This window comes from Purpureocillium takamizusanense, chromosome 2 (assembly GCF_022605165.1).
Source record: "Purpureocillium takamizusanense chromosome 2, complete sequence".
Taxonomy (NCBI): Eukaryota; Fungi; Ascomycota; class Sordariomycetes; order Hypocreales; family Ophiocordycipitaceae; genus Purpureocillium; species Purpureocillium takamizusanense.
In genome coordinates, this window is record NC_063069.1 from 1,531,898 (window position 1) to 1,550,659 (window position 18,762).

At 58.6% G+C, this 18,762-nt stretch overlaps 6 protein-coding genes across 6 annotated transcripts; 4 read left to right on the plus strand and 2 right to left on the minus strand.

Annotated features, from left to right (window-relative positions):
* Positions 1-1,322: 1,322 nt before the first annotated feature.
* On the plus strand, positions 1,323-1,635 carry JDV02_002283 (uncharacterized protein; the record flags this gene model as incomplete). Its single annotated transcript, XM_047983292.1, has 2 exons — positions 1,323-1,497; positions 1,556-1,635. 2 exons carry the CDS (start codon positions 1,323-1,325, stop codon positions 1,633-1,635), a joined length of 255 nt encoding a protein of 84 aa, XP_047839262.1.
* Positions 1,636-1,713: 78 nt separating this feature from the next.
* Positions 1,714-2,568, plus strand: JDV02_002284 (uncharacterized protein; the record flags this gene model as incomplete). The annotated part of the gene is made up of 3 exons (XM_047983293.1): positions 1,714-1,757; positions 1,953-2,447; positions 2,504-2,568. The coding sequence occupies 2 exons, from the start codon at positions 1,714-1,716 to the stop codon at positions 2,341-2,343; spliced, it is 435 nt and encodes a 144-aa protein (XP_047839263.1). The 3' UTR covers positions 2,344-2,447; positions 2,504-2,568.
* Positions 2,569-3,833: 1,265 nt separating this feature from the next.
* Positions 3,834-6,161, minus strand: JDV02_002285 (uncharacterized protein). The gene has a single exon (XM_047983294.1). It carries the CDS (start codon positions 5,629-5,631, stop codon positions 4,228-4,230), a length of 1,404 nt encoding a protein of 467 aa, XP_047839264.1. The 5' UTR covers positions 5,632-6,161; the 3' UTR covers positions 3,834-4,227.
* A 605-nt stretch (positions 6,162-6,766) lies between these two features.
* On the plus strand, positions 6,767-10,867 carry JDV02_002286 (uncharacterized protein). The gene is made up of 5 exons (XM_047983295.1): positions 6,767-6,818; positions 6,917-8,305; positions 8,362-8,570; positions 8,647-8,831; positions 8,888-10,867. Exons 2-5 carry the CDS (start codon positions 8,278-8,280, stop codon positions 10,395-10,397), a joined length of 1,932 nt encoding a protein of 643 aa, XP_047839265.1. The 5' UTR covers positions 6,767-6,818; positions 6,917-8,277; the 3' UTR covers positions 10,398-10,867.
* Positions 10,868-13,954: 3,087 nt separating this feature from the next.
* Positions 13,955-15,007, plus strand: JDV02_002287 (uncharacterized protein; the record flags this gene model as incomplete). The annotated part of the gene is made up of 4 exons (XM_047983296.1): positions 13,955-14,024; positions 14,213-14,450; positions 14,604-14,769; positions 14,876-15,007. 4 exons carry the CDS (start codon positions 13,955-13,957, stop codon positions 15,005-15,007), a joined length of 606 nt encoding a protein of 201 aa, XP_047839266.1.
* A 391-nt stretch (positions 15,008-15,398) lies between these two features.
* On the minus strand, positions 15,399-16,864 carry JDV02_002288 (uncharacterized protein). Its single transcript, XM_047983297.1, has 3 exons — positions 16,143-16,864; positions 15,745-15,837; positions 15,399-15,662 (listed from the first exon to the last, which is right to left on the minus strand). Exons 1-3 carry the CDS (start codon positions 16,471-16,473, stop codon positions 15,598-15,600), a joined length of 489 nt encoding a protein of 162 aa, XP_047839267.1. The 5' UTR covers positions 16,474-16,864; the 3' UTR covers positions 15,399-15,597.
* Between the last annotated feature and the right edge of the window lie 1,898 nt (positions 16,865-18,762).

Below are 18,762 nucleotides of genomic sequence, written 5' to 3' on the forward strand. Positions count from 1 at the left end.
GGAGCTTTGTCGTCTGGAGGGTAACTTTGAGCTCAGCCTGGCGATTTGCTCCTGCATGTCCCTGCGTTCCTGTGACCAACAGTTCGGCATCGAGGCGCATACACGCAGGCAATAACATTCGGCATCCATAGGACCCCGACTAAATGAGACAGCGCCCAACAGCCCGTGACACGAAACGGCACCAGCTCCTGCGAAGCTGACAGCTCGCCAGTCCTCTGCGTCAAACCTGACACAGACCTGACAGCAACGACCCAACCTGCCTGTGTCACCTTATGTCGTGCTTCGGGAAACCGAATGGAATCATAGGTGGGCTCAAATTTGTCAAGGCTGATCTGCCGATCACTGCCACTGCAGTTGCAAATCCAAACGCCAGCTAGTATTGCTTCTTGCAGTATCGCAAGGCTGCCTTAAGGGTGATAGACCAGGGACCTTCGGATAACAGAGGGCTTGGCCGAGTGATAACATGCTGTCAATGGCACCGGTATGCTATGCTCCCAGGACGGGGCACGGCGTGGGCGGTCGGAGTTGTCGGTGCCGGGACCCACAACGGAGCGGGGCGACTGGTCGGTGCGGCTCCGTCCGCCGGGCGGCCCACTCGCTTGTGCAGCAGGTGTTGTGCGTCTCTTTCTTTGGTATAAACTAGCGATGATGATAGCATGTCCAATGACAAGTAGCTGTAAACGGGCGGGGTTTCTTGCATCTCGGTCATTTGCCATAGCTATAGCGTGACTGAGGCCAAATCGATCCCCTGGTCACATCTACACCTCAAACGCTGACATGAGCAAACGGTCGAGCCGACTCCTCTATCCCCGGGCACCACCACCTCAACATTCAGCACCGTGGCAGTAAGCTCCAGTCTTAGTTTGTGGTTCGCGAGGACCAGAATGCTTCTTTGTTGGCCAGCCGCAAGCAAATAACACCTCGAGTGAGAGCAGTCGCCACATGGCGTGACAAAAGCTATGAGTGATATGTGACGTGTGTGAAGTGCTGCGAGGATGTGGAGTTTTTGGTCCATGATGCCGGAGCCCTGACGGAGCTTTCAAGTTCCGATGCTGCTGTCTTAGTAGTAGTGCAGTTTATTGCTAATATTTGCAAATAACTAGTGCTAGCGGGACACAGTGATACTAATATGTTGTTCTCGACTTGATTGCGGCAGGTGCTGATGGCTGCTACTGCCGTTGCTGTCAGCCTGTCACGCCCGACTCCGCTGCTGGTGCCGCCGCTACCTCAACCCTTCCTGGTTCGACGTGGTAACCAAAATTGAAAGGGGTCAGTGTCCAAAACACCAAGTAGCAGCTCTTCTCTACCGCATCACGCGCAAAATGTCATCGGCGCCCGTGCTCTTGGACGCCGTCTCTCCCCGCACGCGTCCTGCGGCTGACAGCTCGCTGCCGCCGCCCCGTAAGGCACCAGTCACGAGAACCGGCGTCCCGGATGGCGGCCTTCGCGCCTGGCTGGTAGTCTTGGGCAGCTTCATGGCGCTCTTGACCTCTCTCGGTCCGTCCCCAGTCACCTTGGGAAGCGCCGCTGGGCGGACGCTGACCTGATATGGCAGGTCTCCTGAACTCGCTCGACGTCTTTCAAGACTACTACAGAAACAAATGGCTAGATGATTCCAATTTCGAGTGGATCTAGCGTGCCCAAGTACAAATCCAAGTTTCGCACTGAATAGCCTCCTTGGCACTAACGTTTCCTTTGTTGACACAGCTCGCCATGTTCTATGTCGGAGGGCTCGCGGCCGGTCCCATCTTCGACCGGTACGGGGCACGACTCCCTATGAGCGTGGGAACCGTCATATTTGCCTTGTCTCCCGTCATCACCAGCTGGTCTACCGAGTTCTGGCTTTACCTCGCCTCACAAGGATTGATCCTCGGCATGGGATGTGGCTAGTTGTGGGGCTTCGCAGTATTCGGATCGCGGTCGAGCACCAATGCTGACAGCAAACGTCGCAGATACTATCCCTGCTGTGCCTCCATCTGCCAATGGTTCTATGAGAAACGCGGCCTGGCGCTGGGATTGACCATGTCCGGCTCGGCGGTGGGCGGTGCGGCCTGGCCCTTCCTCATCGAACAGTTCCTGTCCAAGGTCAAGCTCGAAGAGCCGAGGGTCCATCGGATCATCTTTGGCATATCCATGATGGTGTTGCCGCCGGCGATTCTTCTCGTTCGGGAGCGTCGAGACGCCGCTGGACACGATGCGTCAGGCCAAGAGACGGCCTCTTCCGAAAAGGGGGTCGTAAAGGCACTCTTCAAACTTCGGTTTCTTGCTCTGTGCGGCTGTTTGACGCTCCTGTATAGTCAGGTGCACATCTACTCTTACAATGCACAGCGGCATGGCCGGTAGAACCACGCACATTTCGCCAAGATACACCTACTCGTCCCAATAGCGCATTCAGCATCCTTCTTTGGAATGATTTTGACGGGCGCGCTGAGCGACTGGATTGGCGTGTAAGTCTCGATGGGCTCATGGGAGACGTCTCAAGAGGTTAACTCCCGACTCCTAGGTTCAATGTGACTATCCTTATGGGCGGCATCTCAAGTATCGTCACTCTTGCATGGATATGGGTGCAGCCGCGGCTGTGGCAGTTTATCGCTGCCGTGCTCTTTGGCTTCTTCTCCGGGAGCCTTATGCCGCTGACCGTGGCCTGCATCGCGCAAACCACACCCGATATGAGCCACATTGGCCTTCGTCTTTGCCTTGTGATGGGTATTTGTGCAGTGGCCGCGTTCTCTACGTTCTCCATCTGCGATGTGCTGTTACATGGATTGTTGAGGTGGCTCTACCCGCTGTTATTCGTCTCGGCGATCACGTTGGCCGGCACAGTGTATTTGTTCATGGTGCGGTGCTCGTATTGTCCTCCCATGAGAGCCCGGTTTTGATGTTCTGGCCGCTTGGGGCCAGGTGACAACAGGCCTGCGAAGGGGACTGCTTGGCGAATACGTATCTGGGTCTTTGCGCTTCTCTACCAGGTCGCCACGCGCAAAGATGTCTTGGGCACGAGGCGACGGCATAGTCTTTGGAAGAGACACAGGCACCGGAGGTGGCGGTGGCAATAGCAACAACAGCAACAATAATCATGATAGCTTTATCGAAATACCGCAGCGAAGGATTGGAGCGGCTTAAAGCTTGATGCCCTGTGCGACGTGACATGCCTGACTCTTACGGCACTTGTGTGTGAGCCTTTGTGGCAAGCCACCGACAAAATACTCAAGACGCGCCACCAGAAAATTTTTCGACATAATGCAACTAAACGACTGCTAGGTTTAGTGGTATACTCATAATGCAAAGCAGTCTCTTTCAGCGCATGTAAATTGAGTCGTGCGTTTAGGCTGGCTCGAAGGGCCGTCCTCCGCGGCACCCTCGTCATCGACATGACGCACATGGACCGCGTGCTCGAGCGTCTCGGCGGATGAGTCGACTGCCACGGCCCGGGGCGGTGATCCCGGCTCGGGGCGCTCTACACACGGCGCTCAGCCGGCCCGGGCGCGACTGGCCGGGCGATATCTGCCCGACGGTTGGGCTGGGCTCTCGGGGTTCCTCGGCGGCGCGGGTGGCTGCTTCAACATGCAGATGCGGCAGCTGGGGCATGGCTGTCGACCACGTGCTGGCGGCGCGCGTCGTGCTCGCAGACAGGACGAGGCCGCCGGCTAGGGCGAGTGGCACGCCTATGCGCTCCTAGAGTTTATCCTGACGGGATCGGCCGACGAGAAGAAGCAAAAAGTCCCATCTCAAGTGGGCAGACGGCCTGGAGAAGCGCCTCCGGCCTGTGGTTGGGTACATGGGTCCCGATTTCGCCTGATCAGGTTGCGTGTTGATGAAGAGTCGTGCAGGCCTGCGTCCTACGCCGGATACGTGGATGCCAACATCTCGACGGACGCTCTCCAATCGTATTATGGGCAGAATGTCGATGAGCTATCCGTCATTAAGCGAAAACACGACCGCTTTGGCTTTTTCGACAATCACCTTGACATTCAGCCAAGATGATGACCTCCCGCGCATTACGTTCGGGACAAAGGGGAAGAGGGTTGCCAGCGCCTGAATATCATCAGATTCAAAAGTGAATCTAGGCTGTTAGCCGTATCTACTACTGCATCGTTCGTGCCTGCACGTGCGAAACCTGAGAGTTCTATTCGCCCTGGGCTTGTACCCAACCCTGCGCCCCTGACTGTAACGCCCCAATGAGCGCTCTCATTGCCCGCAGCATTGTTCCCAGACAATAGCACTCGCTCATCTCTTGCGAGCCTTTGTGGACGGTTTCGGTTTCCTGTCGTGCTCCTCGCTCGTATATGTTTCTGCCCAGTCCGCGTCTTCCAAACAGTCCGTAACGACTGGGTTGATGAAGATGTGGTTCTGCAAGCCGCCCCGGAACAGAATCTTCATCATCTCCGCTCTTGAGAATAGAGACCACGAGTCGACTCGGGCCGTGTGGTTCCCGAGCCGAAGTTTGCAGCGATACCCGTATTCCGCCCGCCCGTCGTCGGTTCGTAATGAGGGTGGCACAAAGGAATCCTTCTCCGGAATATACAGGGCGGTCGAGTAGTATGGCCCCACGCCCCGTTCAAGGGAGGTAACGGCGGACAATAGGCTCTGGCGAAGATCTCTGCGGGACTTCCTCGACACCGACTTTGCGCTCAGCTTTGCCAGCTCGTTGAGCTTGGCGGCAAGTCGTTGGGGGTCGTATGGGAGCTGAAATGGTTCTCCCGTCTCCTCTTCGTGGTTGCGCGATGATTCGTAGATAAGTGCAATGCAGTTGCCCGCATGAGACTGGATCTCAATGTCGCTGCTGTCCAGCTGCTCCACAAAAGCGTCCATGGCCGTGTCGGCATAGTCGGCATAGTCGTCCACATGGCTGGCAATGAATGCCCAGCCCTGCATCGCTGCGCATACCACCGCCGCATTGTCGTGCGCCTCGACACTTTCTCCGTCCGTATCGATTATTTCAATCATATACTCCATTAGCTCGAGGGCGGCTTCTTCCACGCCTCCGCCGTAGAGAGCCGTCATGCACAGGGCGTAAATGGCGTAGACCTGGCATTCTTCGTCGTCATCGTCTCTCAAGATCTGCTTCAGAGATTTGCTGCCGGCCTCGAACGCATCCATATCTTCCACGGTGCCGATGGTCAAACAGTATGCTTGCAGGCTCAGCAGGCGCTCTCTGGCACTTGCGCCGCGATTCGCATCCTTGAGAAAGATGTCGGTGAGAGCATGAGCAGCGTCGTCCAACCAGTGGTGAGTCTCAGGCGTGTACCGCGTCCGAATGTATTTGATAAAGATCTGGAGATACTGTTCACGTAGTTCAGTGTTGTTGCGCTTCTTATCTTGCAAATTCTCCATGAGCGCGTGGACATCGAAGGAACCGCCGATTTCCTGGGACGCCTCAACTCCAGAGCCGCTGGAGTGTATGCTCGACGCCATGTCGTCGAACTCAAAGTCGCCTTCCTCGTCGTCGTCGCTGACGTCGGACGCGACTCGGCTATGCGCCGCGGAATTGGAAGGCGAAGTCAGGAGAGAGGCCATGGGCGATGATCCTTGAGGCGTCAGAGCGCCCGACGCGCGGCCAGACTTTTGTGCCTTTCTGGACACCGTCTTGCCGGCGGTGCCCTTGAGGGCCTTGACCCTGGCGTGGTTCATTGTCGTTCTCTACGCGGCGTGGCCGCCGTCGCCGACGGGCGCTGTGCGAGATGAGTAAAGCGGCGTCCGAGGCAGCGTGCTCTGGCGATTTCGGATGAGGTCGAATTCAGTATCGCCCCGATTCACGTTGCGCAGTTGCAGGTAGTTGAGAGATGGCAAAGATGCTTGGTCAGTCGATGCTGCGTCAGGACGGTGTTCGCAATCGGCCTCGTCGAAGCTGGATACAGTGCGCGTGGGTTGATGTCTCCAAGGAACCAATATCGGGCACAAAATCCATGAGGGCGAGAAGCAGTATATGTCAGTGGCGGCGAGTGCGCTTTCGCGGCTTGAACCAGGCGAAGGCAAAGCTATGTGTGCAGAGGAAGATTGTCGATGACGAAGGCTGGGTGAATAAATGAGGACAAGAGGACGAGCGAGAATGACAAGCAAGAAACCATGGGGCGGGTGGCGTTGACGTAGGTGTGCCCGCACTACCACCGATCCTCTGGCGGGCCGGGCATGACCAACTCTAGCGTGTCGAGTGGTGCGCTCCAACACTCGGGCAGCGACGAGTTTCCCGGGGTTGGCTGATCCATCCATCAAATACCCGCTAACCTACTACTACGGCCGCCCATCACGGGCAGACAGGGAAGAAGCCCATGGTGGGAAGATGGTGGCGGTGGAGGGAGGGGAGGGGGGGGGGGGGCAGATGCCCTACTAAGGTACCTACCTACCTAGTACTTCGTACGAAGTACCTTGAGCTTGTTGGGTTTGAACAGCGCACCACCGCCGTGGGGCTCCGGGCAGCTGGCGCCTTGGACGGGCCGTCAGTACCTGCCTGTACTTGGGCGAGGCAATGACAGTTCTTGGGTATTGCTGCAATAGATTCGTGCCCAGAATGACAGCGTAAAAGTACCTTTTTGTATAGGTTAGTAGTGACGGGGCAGGGACGGGAGCTTGGGGGCCAACGCAGCCAGCTCACTGATGAGGAGTCCTCCACTGTGGGCAGACCGCTCTTCGCGCCCCGCCAATGACACCATCACTCGCGTCTCAAGTCACACGTCATTCCCACTTTACGCGCCCGCCTCAAGGGACGCGGTGGGGGTGACAGACCTGCGCCGGGGCCCAACTCTCGGTCAACTCTACGAGGACCACCCGCGACACTGTTCCTCAGGCCGCCAGCTCACTCAATCTAGGTACCTAGGTAGGTAAGTTAACTTTGTACCCGAAACACAAGCAGCTTCTCGTACATTGAGATGCAGCTATTCACACAAGCATGGCAGGTAAGTATTCATGCTAAGCAAAGGCAGACCCTCTCGACCTCCCCAAACCTCGCGCGCGGACATCATCGCTCGCAAAGAGACCAGATGCCGTGCATGAATGGCTGAGGCAGGGGGGCGTTCATCTCGCCACCACGGCAGGACTCAGGATCCTCTCCTGTTATGCTCTCAAGGTGCGACAGCTCCGCAGTCACTGGACACGACTGCACCGGCACGAAAATATACCGGCCGTAAAGAAGCAGCCGCGGGGCGAAACACTGCGACTTTTATTGTCCGGCCAGTCACAATGCACATTCACGGGCCGCGGACTGTCCGCATTCTCAGGCTGCCTGAGCGGCTGGGTCGAAACGAAACGCGCCTTGCTCGCCTTGCGTTCGGCCGACCGCCTTGGGCCTTATGGGCTGGGCAGCTTTCCAGCCGCGGCTGGCTGCCTAGCGATAGCCACAGTGTCCATATCGACGGGTGCCAGGTGGTACTGCGGCGGCTGCGCTGGAGGCACCAAAAGAATCCCCACGGGACGGAAGAGCACAGTGCTGTCCCGACTCTCTCACCGGGACTTATGGGTTGGCGTGTTTGCCCGCCGTAATGCGCAGGTTCCTGGCCGTGCTTCTCTTTTAAAACACGCGCCTTCGCAGCCACAGCGTTTGATCGATCCATGGCCAGGCCGGCGCGAAGTGCAAAATCGCTAGGTGTCATCCCCCCTTCTTCTGCTGCAACATTTTCTTGCGTGTGAATGCTAGGTACCTAGTAGATCTTTTCCACAGGATGGCCTGCCTCATGCACAGCACTGTTGAAATCACTCCCGCCCGTCTCAGTTCAAAAGCCCACCACGTCCCCCACTGCCCCAACCCGCACAGAGCAGTGAGCACCATATCCACGTGAACCACCCCTCCAATGGTCTTGCCCCACGGGAGCTCCGATAAGGCGTACATGTTCCCCCATCCGCCAGCTTATCAACCAGGACGAGCACTTCCTTCCAGGTGCTGCCGTCTGCCTAACATCATACTAAGCAGTCACGACTCACCACTCAGCGCTTCAGCTCTACCCCACCTCCCTCCCCGTCATCCGCCTGCTACAACTCGCGTCCCATCTTCTGCCCCTCCTCGGTCGGACTTCGAAGCTACAACTTCGTCGTCCCGCCCACTCCTTGACGGATCAAGACATTCATCTGCGCCCTGGCTTGACGCGAAGATATCGTCTCTCTGCCCTTGCACCGGGACTCGCCTGAGCTGCCTTCCCCGCAGCTGCAGTCCCGTCACACTACTCTGTCAGCCACGCTGCGGCTTGTGACAGGGGTCCATCCCGCCGTGAATCCGCATCACGACTTCCACCCCCGGTTGCGGAAACCATCGACCCTTTTTATCTGGCGTCGAGAGAATCTGTCACCATGGCCACTGCTCAGTATGACGACGAAGGTGAGATGATAACTGACAAGCCGACCTGTGTTGTTACTGACATGGGTATCCCGCAGTGCAAGTGATGCTCGCCGTTTGTGGGCCCGCCTCGTTGTCGGCTTTCACGGATCGACGGCTATTTCTCACCAAGGACAACCCCATCATCGCCGTCGGACGTACCAGCAAAAGAGATGCAAGCCTCGAGCAGGCCCCAAACAATGCCTGGATTGATTCGGCGGTCATGTCCCGCAACCACGCCAAGATTGAGTTTGACACTGCAAACAAGGTACCAAGAATCACCCCCACCCCCTTCGACCTTCGACCGTGTCAAGAGTCTTCGTACTGACTGTCGCCGAACACAGCGAGTTCTCATCACCGACGTCGGATCCCTTCACGGCACTTTCCTCAACAACACCCTTCTCACCCCCCATGTGCCCCAACCTCTGGCTCAGGACGATGAGCTGAGATTCGGTATCGCTGTCGAGAGACGTGCACAGTCGTTTCCACCATGCACCATGCGAGTTCTTGTCAAGTATGGTACTGAACCGTAAGTCGCCCCGTTTTGCCCTGCAGTCCGTCGTCTCTTTTGCTAATATTGCCAAGACGTCCCGAAGGAAGACCTGCCGTCTTCCGCGTCCCAGACGACAGCGACTACGAGGACGACACCAGCGATGACGATGACCCAAGCATTATAGACACCGTAGGCGTTATCGTTGCAAACGGCTTTGGCCCCGCGGAGCTGGGCGACACTCTTAAAGGCGAGATCATCGATCTGACACAGGCGCATGCGGGCGATGTGGAGGACGACCCTGCAACAGAGCTTGAACCGACGGAAGCCCTACTCACTGTCGTTAGTGACGAACCGATCCACGAAGCTAGCGACCCTGAGTCTGGCACGCACAGTCCTTGGCAAGCTCGCGAAGTTTCGTCGCTGCTAGAGTCTCACCAGACAGATGTCGACGCCCTGGACGAACTCTCTGACGAACTCCATGACGAACTCCATGACGAACTCCATGACGAACTCCATGACAGCGAACTCATATCCGAATTTGCTGATGACGAAGATGTGGATCTTGACACTACAAGCGAGGTTGAGCGCACCCAAGGTGAGTTATACAGTTTCTGCAAACACGATCCATCTTGTCGACAAGTTCTTGTAGATTTGCAGTCGTCCGAAGCAGAAGTCAGTTCTGCCAGTCATGAGTCTCCCGACTGTGGCTGCGACCACATAACGCCTGGCCAGCCCGAGCTTTTGAGCACAGAATGCGTTTCTGTAGAATCTAATGCCAGGGTACTGGGGTCGCAGGAGCGCGAGGCAGATAACCATGCGCCAGCTACACTGCGTCTGTCAGATATGGCTCTGCCTCCTCTCGGAACGAGCCTGACAGTTCCGGATCACTTCCACCTACCACCGATTGCGTGCAACGTTAGAGAGGCCGCCATGCACACAGTGGACCAGCCTATGCAGGCCGTCGATTCTGGGGCGACCAATTTTATTACCCCACCACAGACGGGTCGCGTGAGAAGGCTTCTTCCTTCGTCGCTCCATCAGCCTGTCCCTCAGCCGGGTCAGACATGGACACCTGGAGATGGCAAGGTCTCTCAGAAGCCGGGACACAATGCATTCTCCCCTGCTTTTGCTGTGGCGGCCCACGGAAAGTTATGCGATGTATCTCCCACCAGCAGCTTGTTGGCTTCAGGTGCCAAATTCCTCACGACCCCTCCTTCTGACGAAGAACCGAAGAAAGCGTTCTGCTATCCTCTAGACGACAGCTCCGCCTACATGTTTGAGCAGAGCAAGAAAGCCGCCGAGATGGACGAAGCGAACTCTCGTCGCACGCACGTTGCGATCAATGACCTCCTCGAGGTGGATGCGGAACGCTCTGAGGGACCCCTCAAGGGCCAGGAAACTCGCAAGCGGAAGTTTGCAGATCTATCCTCTACGACGCCAGAAGAAGAGCGTTCGGCGGTGGTTGTACCAAAGCAGCCCGACAAACGCTCCACAGAGCGCCCTGCCAAGCGCATCCGGAAGGCCGCCGAAGTTTTCGGATACGTTGCCTTGGGCGGCGTGGCGGTTGTATCGGCTCTGATTGCGACGGCACCCAACTTGTAGTGTTTTGTGCGCGGCGGAATGACGGTACAGGCTGAGCGCGCCCTGTCAGGCACGACCTGGTGATTCCCTCTTTGCATGCTTGATGGTTACTTGGCGTCCGGGTGCTAGGGATTGGTAGGACCAATGGCAAGATTGAATGAACAGGGAATGGACGTTACTTTTTTGCGCGGCCTGGAACTGGACAGCGGGTGAATTAGCACGCGTTGCGTGGCATTTGTATAGTTCGTCGCTGTCCCGCCGTTGCTTTGCTCGCGCCTGCACATGGCCTCTTTCGTGAAGATGCGCACACAATGATCAAATACGATTTCAGTAAACGTTTTAGGCAGTCAAAGGTATCGCACTGGTGGTGATTGTGTAGGATGGAGCCGTGTGACGACGGGCCGTCATGTCGGTGAGTATGGAGTAGGCGGTACGAAGCAATATAGGCGTCGCTCGTTTAGCATGGGGCTCGAGATTGGGCTCATGTCGGGATACACGAAGTGATACGTAGCAGCCAAACTAAATACCTAAGGTAGGGCGTTATCCTGGCGGCCCGGGGAGCCGAGGGCGCGGCTGGCAACGCCAGATCGCCAGGGAACGAACGACAGGCACGGCGGCGGCATGTCACTGTCTGGGCCCGCCCCACCGTCATGGTGCCTGATCATGCAGCCTGGCATGGTAGCGGCCGGGAGGCGGGAGCCGGGACGGGACGGTAGGCATGGATCCGTGGGTGGTCTGTGACGGAAAGCAGACTCGCAAGGGCTCCATCGGTCAATGCGACGCACGACATCGTGGGTGTGTGTGTGTCTGTGTGTGTGTGTGTGCGCCCGTACCCTGGCGCGCTGGAACAAGCAAATATCCAGAGGCGCACGGGGGCCAGGCCCCCGATTCGAGGCACGGACGCCGAGGGCTTCGGGTTGGCGGCGTGATTTCGGCCGAAATGGCGACGACGACGACGGCGGCGATGGCGACCCCAACCAGTCTTGGGCGGCGCGGAATCAGGCTGTGGACACGGATGGGCGCCGAGAGTAGCGGCGAATGGAGGTGCATGGCTCTGGGATCTGCTGCTGGTATTTACAGTACGGGCGGGGCGAGACGCGAAGCATGCGTGCGGGCTTTGAGAGCTAACTTGGGGCATGGCTCAGTGAGGAGGAGGCTCTCGTTGAGGCTCAAAGGTACAGTATACAAGCCATAAGGTAGGTACGTGAGAAACTCCAGGTAGCAATGATTGAGACAAGAGTGTACAAAGAAGGGGGAAAGACGGCGATCGCATCTGCCTGGTATTGGGGACAGGGTGTGTTCCACAGGCAAGGGCCTAATTTGAAGCCATTCTGCTGCGCCTTGCATGTCGTTCATCCCAGGTCATGGCCAATGTCCAGGCCAATGTCACCATCAGTGTTTTTGGCCCGTGACAGATCAGATCTGCAGTTACTCAACAAGGTCGCCGCAAGCGCGGCCAGCCGGTCCCGCCTGCCTTCCTGGGCTGCCTGCCAATAATTCAACAGGCTGTGTCGCGCCTGCCTCGTTGTCGCATCTGGTTCGTGACTTGAGCGCTGGAAAACAAACCCCCACCCACCTCACTCGTCCTCTTGTCTCCTCGTCCTCCACTCGTCCTGGTGCCTCCACGTCGGCCATGAGCCCCAGGCCAAGTGGCCTCTTCGGCCGTCAATTTCGGCTCCGTCATCTGCTGCTCTCTCCGCGTGCGCTCCAATCCCATGCGTGGCCAGAGCGCAGGAGAAGCCGTCGTCGAAAAAAGGCCGATCGCTATTGCTCAGAGCCCACCAACCAAACCACCCTAGACAGGCAGAGTAAGGGTCCTGGGACCGCTCCCGGGCGCGCCATTGGCCTCTTGAACCATGCAGGTCCCCGTCGCCTTGGCCGTAGTGGCTCCCGGAAATGGCAAAGCTGGCGCTGTCGAGCCTTAGCTGAGCTTCGCCTTTCTGGGCGGCCGTCAGAATTTCACAACTGCGAGACAGGCGCGCATTGGCAGAGACGGGCCGCCGCTCGCATCCCACCGTTCGTCCCTCGCTCGCTCACGTTGGCGCGCGCCGCTCCCGCCCTCCTCGCTTTCCGCATCCACCACCGTCGCCGACGCCGACGCCGACGCCACACGCGCGCGCGCACCCTTGCTTGCCCTTTGTCCACGTCTCTCGCGAAGAGAGAGAAGGAGAGCGTCTGAGTTGTCCACTCGACTCCAGTCCAGCTCCGGGGCCCTCCATCTCACCCACCGCGCGCCGCCGTGACACTGCAGGAGCAGAACCGCCTCCCCGACGCAACACCGCCGCTGGCCCTGTGCACCCACCCAGTGTCTGTCAGTCAGGCTTGTGAGGTGCCTGGCTTCCCCACATGGCCCCAGCTCCCTGCGGTCCCGGCATGCCGTGTAAGCCCTGGCGAGGCGCTTCTCACCATGCTGGTGCTGCGTGAGCCCTTGGATGCATGGGCAAGGGCAAGGGCACGGGCATCCAGGGCATCCAGGGCGCTCTCAGGGGAGGAGGGGACGGACGCACATGAGCCCCTGGCCCACGGCTCCACGAATGTGGCACCCGCGGACACACATTCCCACTCTTGTCGACGAGGCCCCAGGGTGCAGGGCACCCCTTTGCCAGAGTTGTCGTCATGTCGACGTCGTCGTTGCCATTCGGGACCTGTCTCGCATGGAATGGCTGCCACTCGTTCCATCCCCCGTCCCCCCCTCTAGCTTCGATGGGCCTGCCTCACTGGTTGCCGGCCCATCACGGCCTTCGCCCGCGCACCAGGAGAGCGGACCAAAGGAGATATGGTTCTGCAAGAATGGAGCAAGGCCGACCCAACGATCTGGTTGGGCACTCGAGCTGCTAGACAGCAGCTGGGGAGTGGGTTTCGGTCCAGCTTTGAGCTTGCAACGACAAGATGCTCGGCGGTGCTCTCTCCGCCAGGGGCCAGATGACCCCATTGGAAAGGCTCCGTCTCTCGTTGGTGTTCCCTCGGGGCTTGTGCTAGCTGATGGCCCAGCCTGGTCCAGCCTTCTCGCCCTCTCACAGTTGTCGACAGCCTTCAGTCGCCCGCCGGGATCCGTGGGGGAAGTGCTGCATCGCTCCGCCAGACGCTGTTACCGCACGCACCGTGGCAGCTAGGCATGCAGGTAGGTCTCGAGCCATTGGATACCGTCGAAGCCGCTGCCGTTGGATCGCTGGCTCTCATCCCAACAAACAGCCGTCCCCGGGCCTCTGCCATCGCCCGGGACGATCATGATGCACAAGCGGCTTGTGGTGGGACTCTCGTCGTCCCAGGCCGAACCACGTCGACGAGCTGCGTGGCCCTATTGTCCGCTCCGCGCCAGCCTCGGGTTCGTTCGTGACCTCCTTGTACATTAATTTGCGCCCAGCAACTCCGTCACCTCTCCGGCCGCACCCACGACCAGCTCTCAGGCAGTTCTTGCTTTTCGTCCCAAGGCAAATACTACGGCCACGCCGCAAACCCCCTTCGTGCAGAAGAATCCTCAACATGTATTTGTAGTGCCGCATCGCCGCCCTCGTTTTGCTTCCGCCTCGATTTCACCACAGCCGCTTTTCGAGACACCGATTCCCACAGACACCTCAATGTCCACCTCGACATTCTCCGTTAGCCGTTCGTACGCTCAGGGCTCCATGGTGGGCATCATGGACGGATGTAGGTGGCGACCGCAGTTTGATGCTCAAGTCCTTGACCCCTCTCTGCTGGCGTTCTTGAGGCGCATCGTTCGAGACACTCTCGTACGCGCGAGCCGAGACAACACTTCGAGGTGCCAGACCTCGGGAAGGTTCGCACACGCCACCCAGTTTGCTCGGTACTGACGCGTGGTCATTGTTTTTTTGCAGTGAACGAATGCCGCACAGCTCGAGTCGCAGAGATACTGGCCGACTTTCGGACGCTGCAGTATTATATCGCGAACGCACCTGCGGAGTCGGACAACGCAGAGGACTATTACACCGAAGGCTGGGCGGCCATGCGGCAGTGCGCCATTGATGGTCATCACATCCTCGAGTGCGCCGCCGACACGAGGGTGCCAGTCACCCATGGCGGCGAGGAGGAGCAGACCAAGGCCGAGCTGAAGCAGTGCGTTGCCTCTTTACCCTTCCCACGACGGCGGCGCCCGTGAGGGTGAACCCTGACCCGAGGCGTCGACTGGGGTTCCCTGAATGGGAGAGCTAGCCGGAATTGTGACAGCGATGGAGACTAATTACACCGTGTGTTCGGAACGGGGAACAGGGTACTACTCGATGCCTTCTCGAGGCGACACCAGGGACAAAAAATCTACATGCGCCAGGGTGCAGCCCGACGATGGATTGAGTATAGGGACCAAATCCTCCAAGGCAACCGACCCTACGCTGGGGTCCAGCCGCAACTGCAGGCTTGCGATCAGCAGCTACGCGTGGTACGTAGCACCGATTCCTCGCCCCGGTGCATGTCGCACGAACCGATTTCATTACGCCTCGTCTCCGGTCGAACAATCCATGGCTAATGGTGCAACGTGACAACAGGAGCTGGCCTCCATAACAGACGATTTTGTCTACGCCGAGCTCGCAGCCTCGGACCAGATCCTGGGCCGCTGGACGGTGGAAGATCCGAGCCTGAGGAGCGTTTTGCGGTGGCTGCGGGCGCGGCAGCGTTGATTTTCGACGGGACACGGCCTACATGACTAGAAAATGAAAAGACGAGCAAACAGAGACGACAGCGACGCGCCTAATCGTAATGCTACGGGGAGCGACTTATTGACGGCCTTTTCACCTTGGACATGAAACGGCCGTATCGGCATATACCAGCAACAGCACCCACGATGCGACGCGGGGAAACGGCAGGCGCGGCTGCGGCAAAGCCACGACAGTGACGACGAGGGTAGGGGGTTCAGTTACAGGCCGAGCGGGTTCGGGGATCAAGCAAAGGAATAGTGGCGCGTGGAGTGACTTTTACATTGCCTGGCGCTGGTCGTCGTCTCGAGGCGGGTTTCTGCACGGAATAGTTGGGCTCTTTTTACGAGGCATAGAGGACGGACAGGGTATCTTAGACGGAGTGTTGCATTGGGAACAGGCTTTCCTTGTTAAAATACATGATGCTGCCGGGAGCAGCCAATCTATCATACGGTCGTGTCTGAACTTTTGATACACGTGTGGAACAGGAGCCACATCAAAGCACCCACATGGGTGGTTATGAGCTAGCGTAGATCTTAACACGGGCGAATTATAGGGCAAGCATTCGTACAACGTCACGTCTTGCTATGTACGCACAGGGCAATTCCACTCAAGGAAAGGGCCATTCCGATGCCGGTATCTGGCGCACGTCAGGTCGTTACTCTTTTTTTGGCGCCTTCCCCGGCTTTCCCAATAAAGTGAGAAGAGTGGGGGTGGCTTACCTCTGCTGATGACCTTGCCCTCGACGTACCACTCGCCGAGGACGGTGAAGAGAAAGGCCAAGGTGTTGACAATGGGCACGGTGAGGCTCAGTTCTAGACGCACGAAATGATGGTCAGCCTTGACCATGTGGCCGGACCAGGGAGTGGGGGGAGAGGGTGTGCATGTGTGTGTGTGTGAGTGTGTGATGGGCGGTGCCGCACATGCACGCACGTATGGCAGGCGACATGTGACTTGTCCGTCTCGCATGCATCATGCATGCAGGATGGAGAGAGTAATAGAGGTGGAAGAGGCAGGAAGAAGGAGAGGGTGGACGTGGGGGGGACGGGGGCAAGGGAGGCGCCGTGAGAGAGAATGATGGAGAGAGAAGTGAAAGAGAAAGAGAAAAGACCACACGCACCGGCCTGCCCAATGAGGAGAAAGAACCAGACACTGCCGGTGAGGTTGAGGAGCAGCGGGACGGCGTAGCGGGGGTTGCGCAGCAGGTCGGCGACGGCGAAGAGGGCGCCGAGGAGGCGGGCGCGCAGCCACGAGGCGCGCACGCGGGGGTCGTCGAGGAGCGGGTGCGGGGGCGGGCGGTGGGAGCGGGCGGCGGCGCGGATGAAGGGCGTGGTGAGGCCCCAGGCGAGGCCGACGAGGATAAAGGACAGGATGTAGTTGAAGACGGGCGGCGACGACGATGGCGGCGATGCTGCCGGGGCTGAGGACGTGGTGGTGGTGGTGGTGGCCATGGTTCGGTGGCGCGCGCGTGTGTGTATGCGCGTGAGTTGGTTGCCCGGACTTCAGATGATGTCTGTCTCTTCCCCCGGACCGTTGATGGAGATTGTGGAGGACTGGCTCCTGACTAGTGGGCGGGCCCTGAGTCAAGGGGAGGGGATCCTGAAGGGCTCCAGCGAGGAGATCGCAGCCCACAATGAGTTGCCGAGGAGGCCTGTTTGTTGGTTTGGGCGTATTGGCGACCGGGCGGTGGGAATGCGGCTGTCCACCGGCGGCGATCACGAATCACGAAATGGAAGCCCCGTGCTGCAGGTGGAGGGGTGATGATTGCTGAGATGGGGATGGGATGGGATGTGATGTGATGGGATGGGTGGATGGTGGTCAAAGTGTCGTTGGCGATTACGAAATGGTGGTTTGACGTCGTCTGGGGCCCCGTTGCATGAGGTGCCGTTTTAGAGCAGTCCAGCCACCACCGGGCACCACCGCCACCACTACCACCACCACCACCACCAACCGAACACCGCCATGACGGGTGCGCTATTGCCCTTCCCGGCGGGCCGAACCACCCTCCGACAAGGCTGACAAAGCAAAGGCCTGGATCCGCTCGGGCCACCCACCCACCCACAACGTCAGTCGGGCGAATGTGGCTGGCGCCCGTCGTGCCATGTTCCAGAGGCAGAGGAGCAGTGGACGGGAGGCCCAAACTGTCGTTCCGGGGGAGCCACTAGTTAGTGCTAATGTTACTAAAACTCCATGCAAACCTGAAGCCAACGAACGACAGGCTGCCTCTTTCCAATGCGAGGCACCGGGCTAGCATACTATCAGGGGGGGTACGGCACGTCTGTGCAACATGATCATCTAGACATGCCGATTCTCTTAAACCAACAATGAGCATGAATAAGTTTACGGCACGGCATTCACACCCATTGGTACAAATTACTAGGTCATGCAAGCGCAAAAATCCCATGCATCGTTCTGTTGCCCCTGTCAACCTGCCTACTTGATGTCTCAGATGCGACGGTGCTGCCAATAGGTAGCAAGTTAGTAACGTAGTTCGTGAGATAGCTGCTTGAGGAGTGTGCCCCCGAGGTCGTCGGCCCTGTCGTCTGCCCGGTCGTCTCCCGGACCGCATTGCGACTGGGTAGTCGCCTCGCGTCAAGAACCTGGCACTTTGCGGCCTGGAGGGGCGGGGGGGGAAGGTGCTGAACAGGTGGACACCATCACAAGACGTTCACAATAATCAGGGGCCGGCACCACCTTGGTGGACCGTCGGGGAGGGCGGCGCCGCGCGTCAGCTACTACTACGTAGTGGTCAACTGTCATCCGCGCAGGGCTGAAAGACGTTTGGCTAACCCACGTGGTCAACGACAACGCTCGTTGTCATCCTCGACACCCCCTGACCGTCTCATCTCTCAAGAAGGGCGAAAGAGAGAGAGAGAGAGAGAGAGAGAGAGAGAGAGAGAGAGAGAGAGAGAGAGACGAGGCGAGAAGACAGGTTACGACGGGAACTCGGACTTCTCCTCCCGCCCGGCGCCTACCAACCACGCGCCGTCGTCCGCAGAGTTCGGCCAAACTGCTCGATGAAGATGCGGACCGTCAGCGTCACAGGCCGAGATGGATATGACTTGGGTGAGCGGTGGTGGCGACAAACCATCCCCCGGGGCCCGGACGGCCGTGTCCCCTGTCCAGCTGGACCGCCGCCCCATTCTTCTAGAACTCGGCGGAGGAGGGACGCCGCCGGCCCTGCATGGGTGCTCCGCCGGGGGGAGGAGGGATGGGGAAAGCCACCACCAACACCGACCACTTCAGCCCCATCTCCGTCGGGTGTCTCACTGTCTCATTGTGTGCGTGCGTGTCTCTGTCTCTCGGGCGAGTCTCCCCCAAGTCGACCGCCACCATCGTCCGAGATTCGCGAGTGGCGCATTGCAGTGCATTGCAGGTGCAGTGAATCGAAGAAGAGTGGGAGGGGACCCCCCCCAAAAAAAAGCCCGATAAAATAAAAATAAAAATAGTAAAAAAACATCAAAAATCCCCAATGGTTCCCGGGGCTGTGGCGCACCCAGACAGGGCTGAGCCGCGCTGGACAGGGGTCGTGCTGCAGCCTCCGGGGGAACGATCCACTCGACGGGAGTCCCGACGCCGTGGAATGGACCCCATTGGGCGGGAGGGAGGCAGCCCCTTGCCGGACAGGAGCGCAGGCCATTGATTGATTGATTGATTGATTGATGGACGTCAATGGTCGTCCATCCATTTACCCTCATGGTTGAACGGCATCGCAAACCCCCCGTCCATGGAGGCAAGGA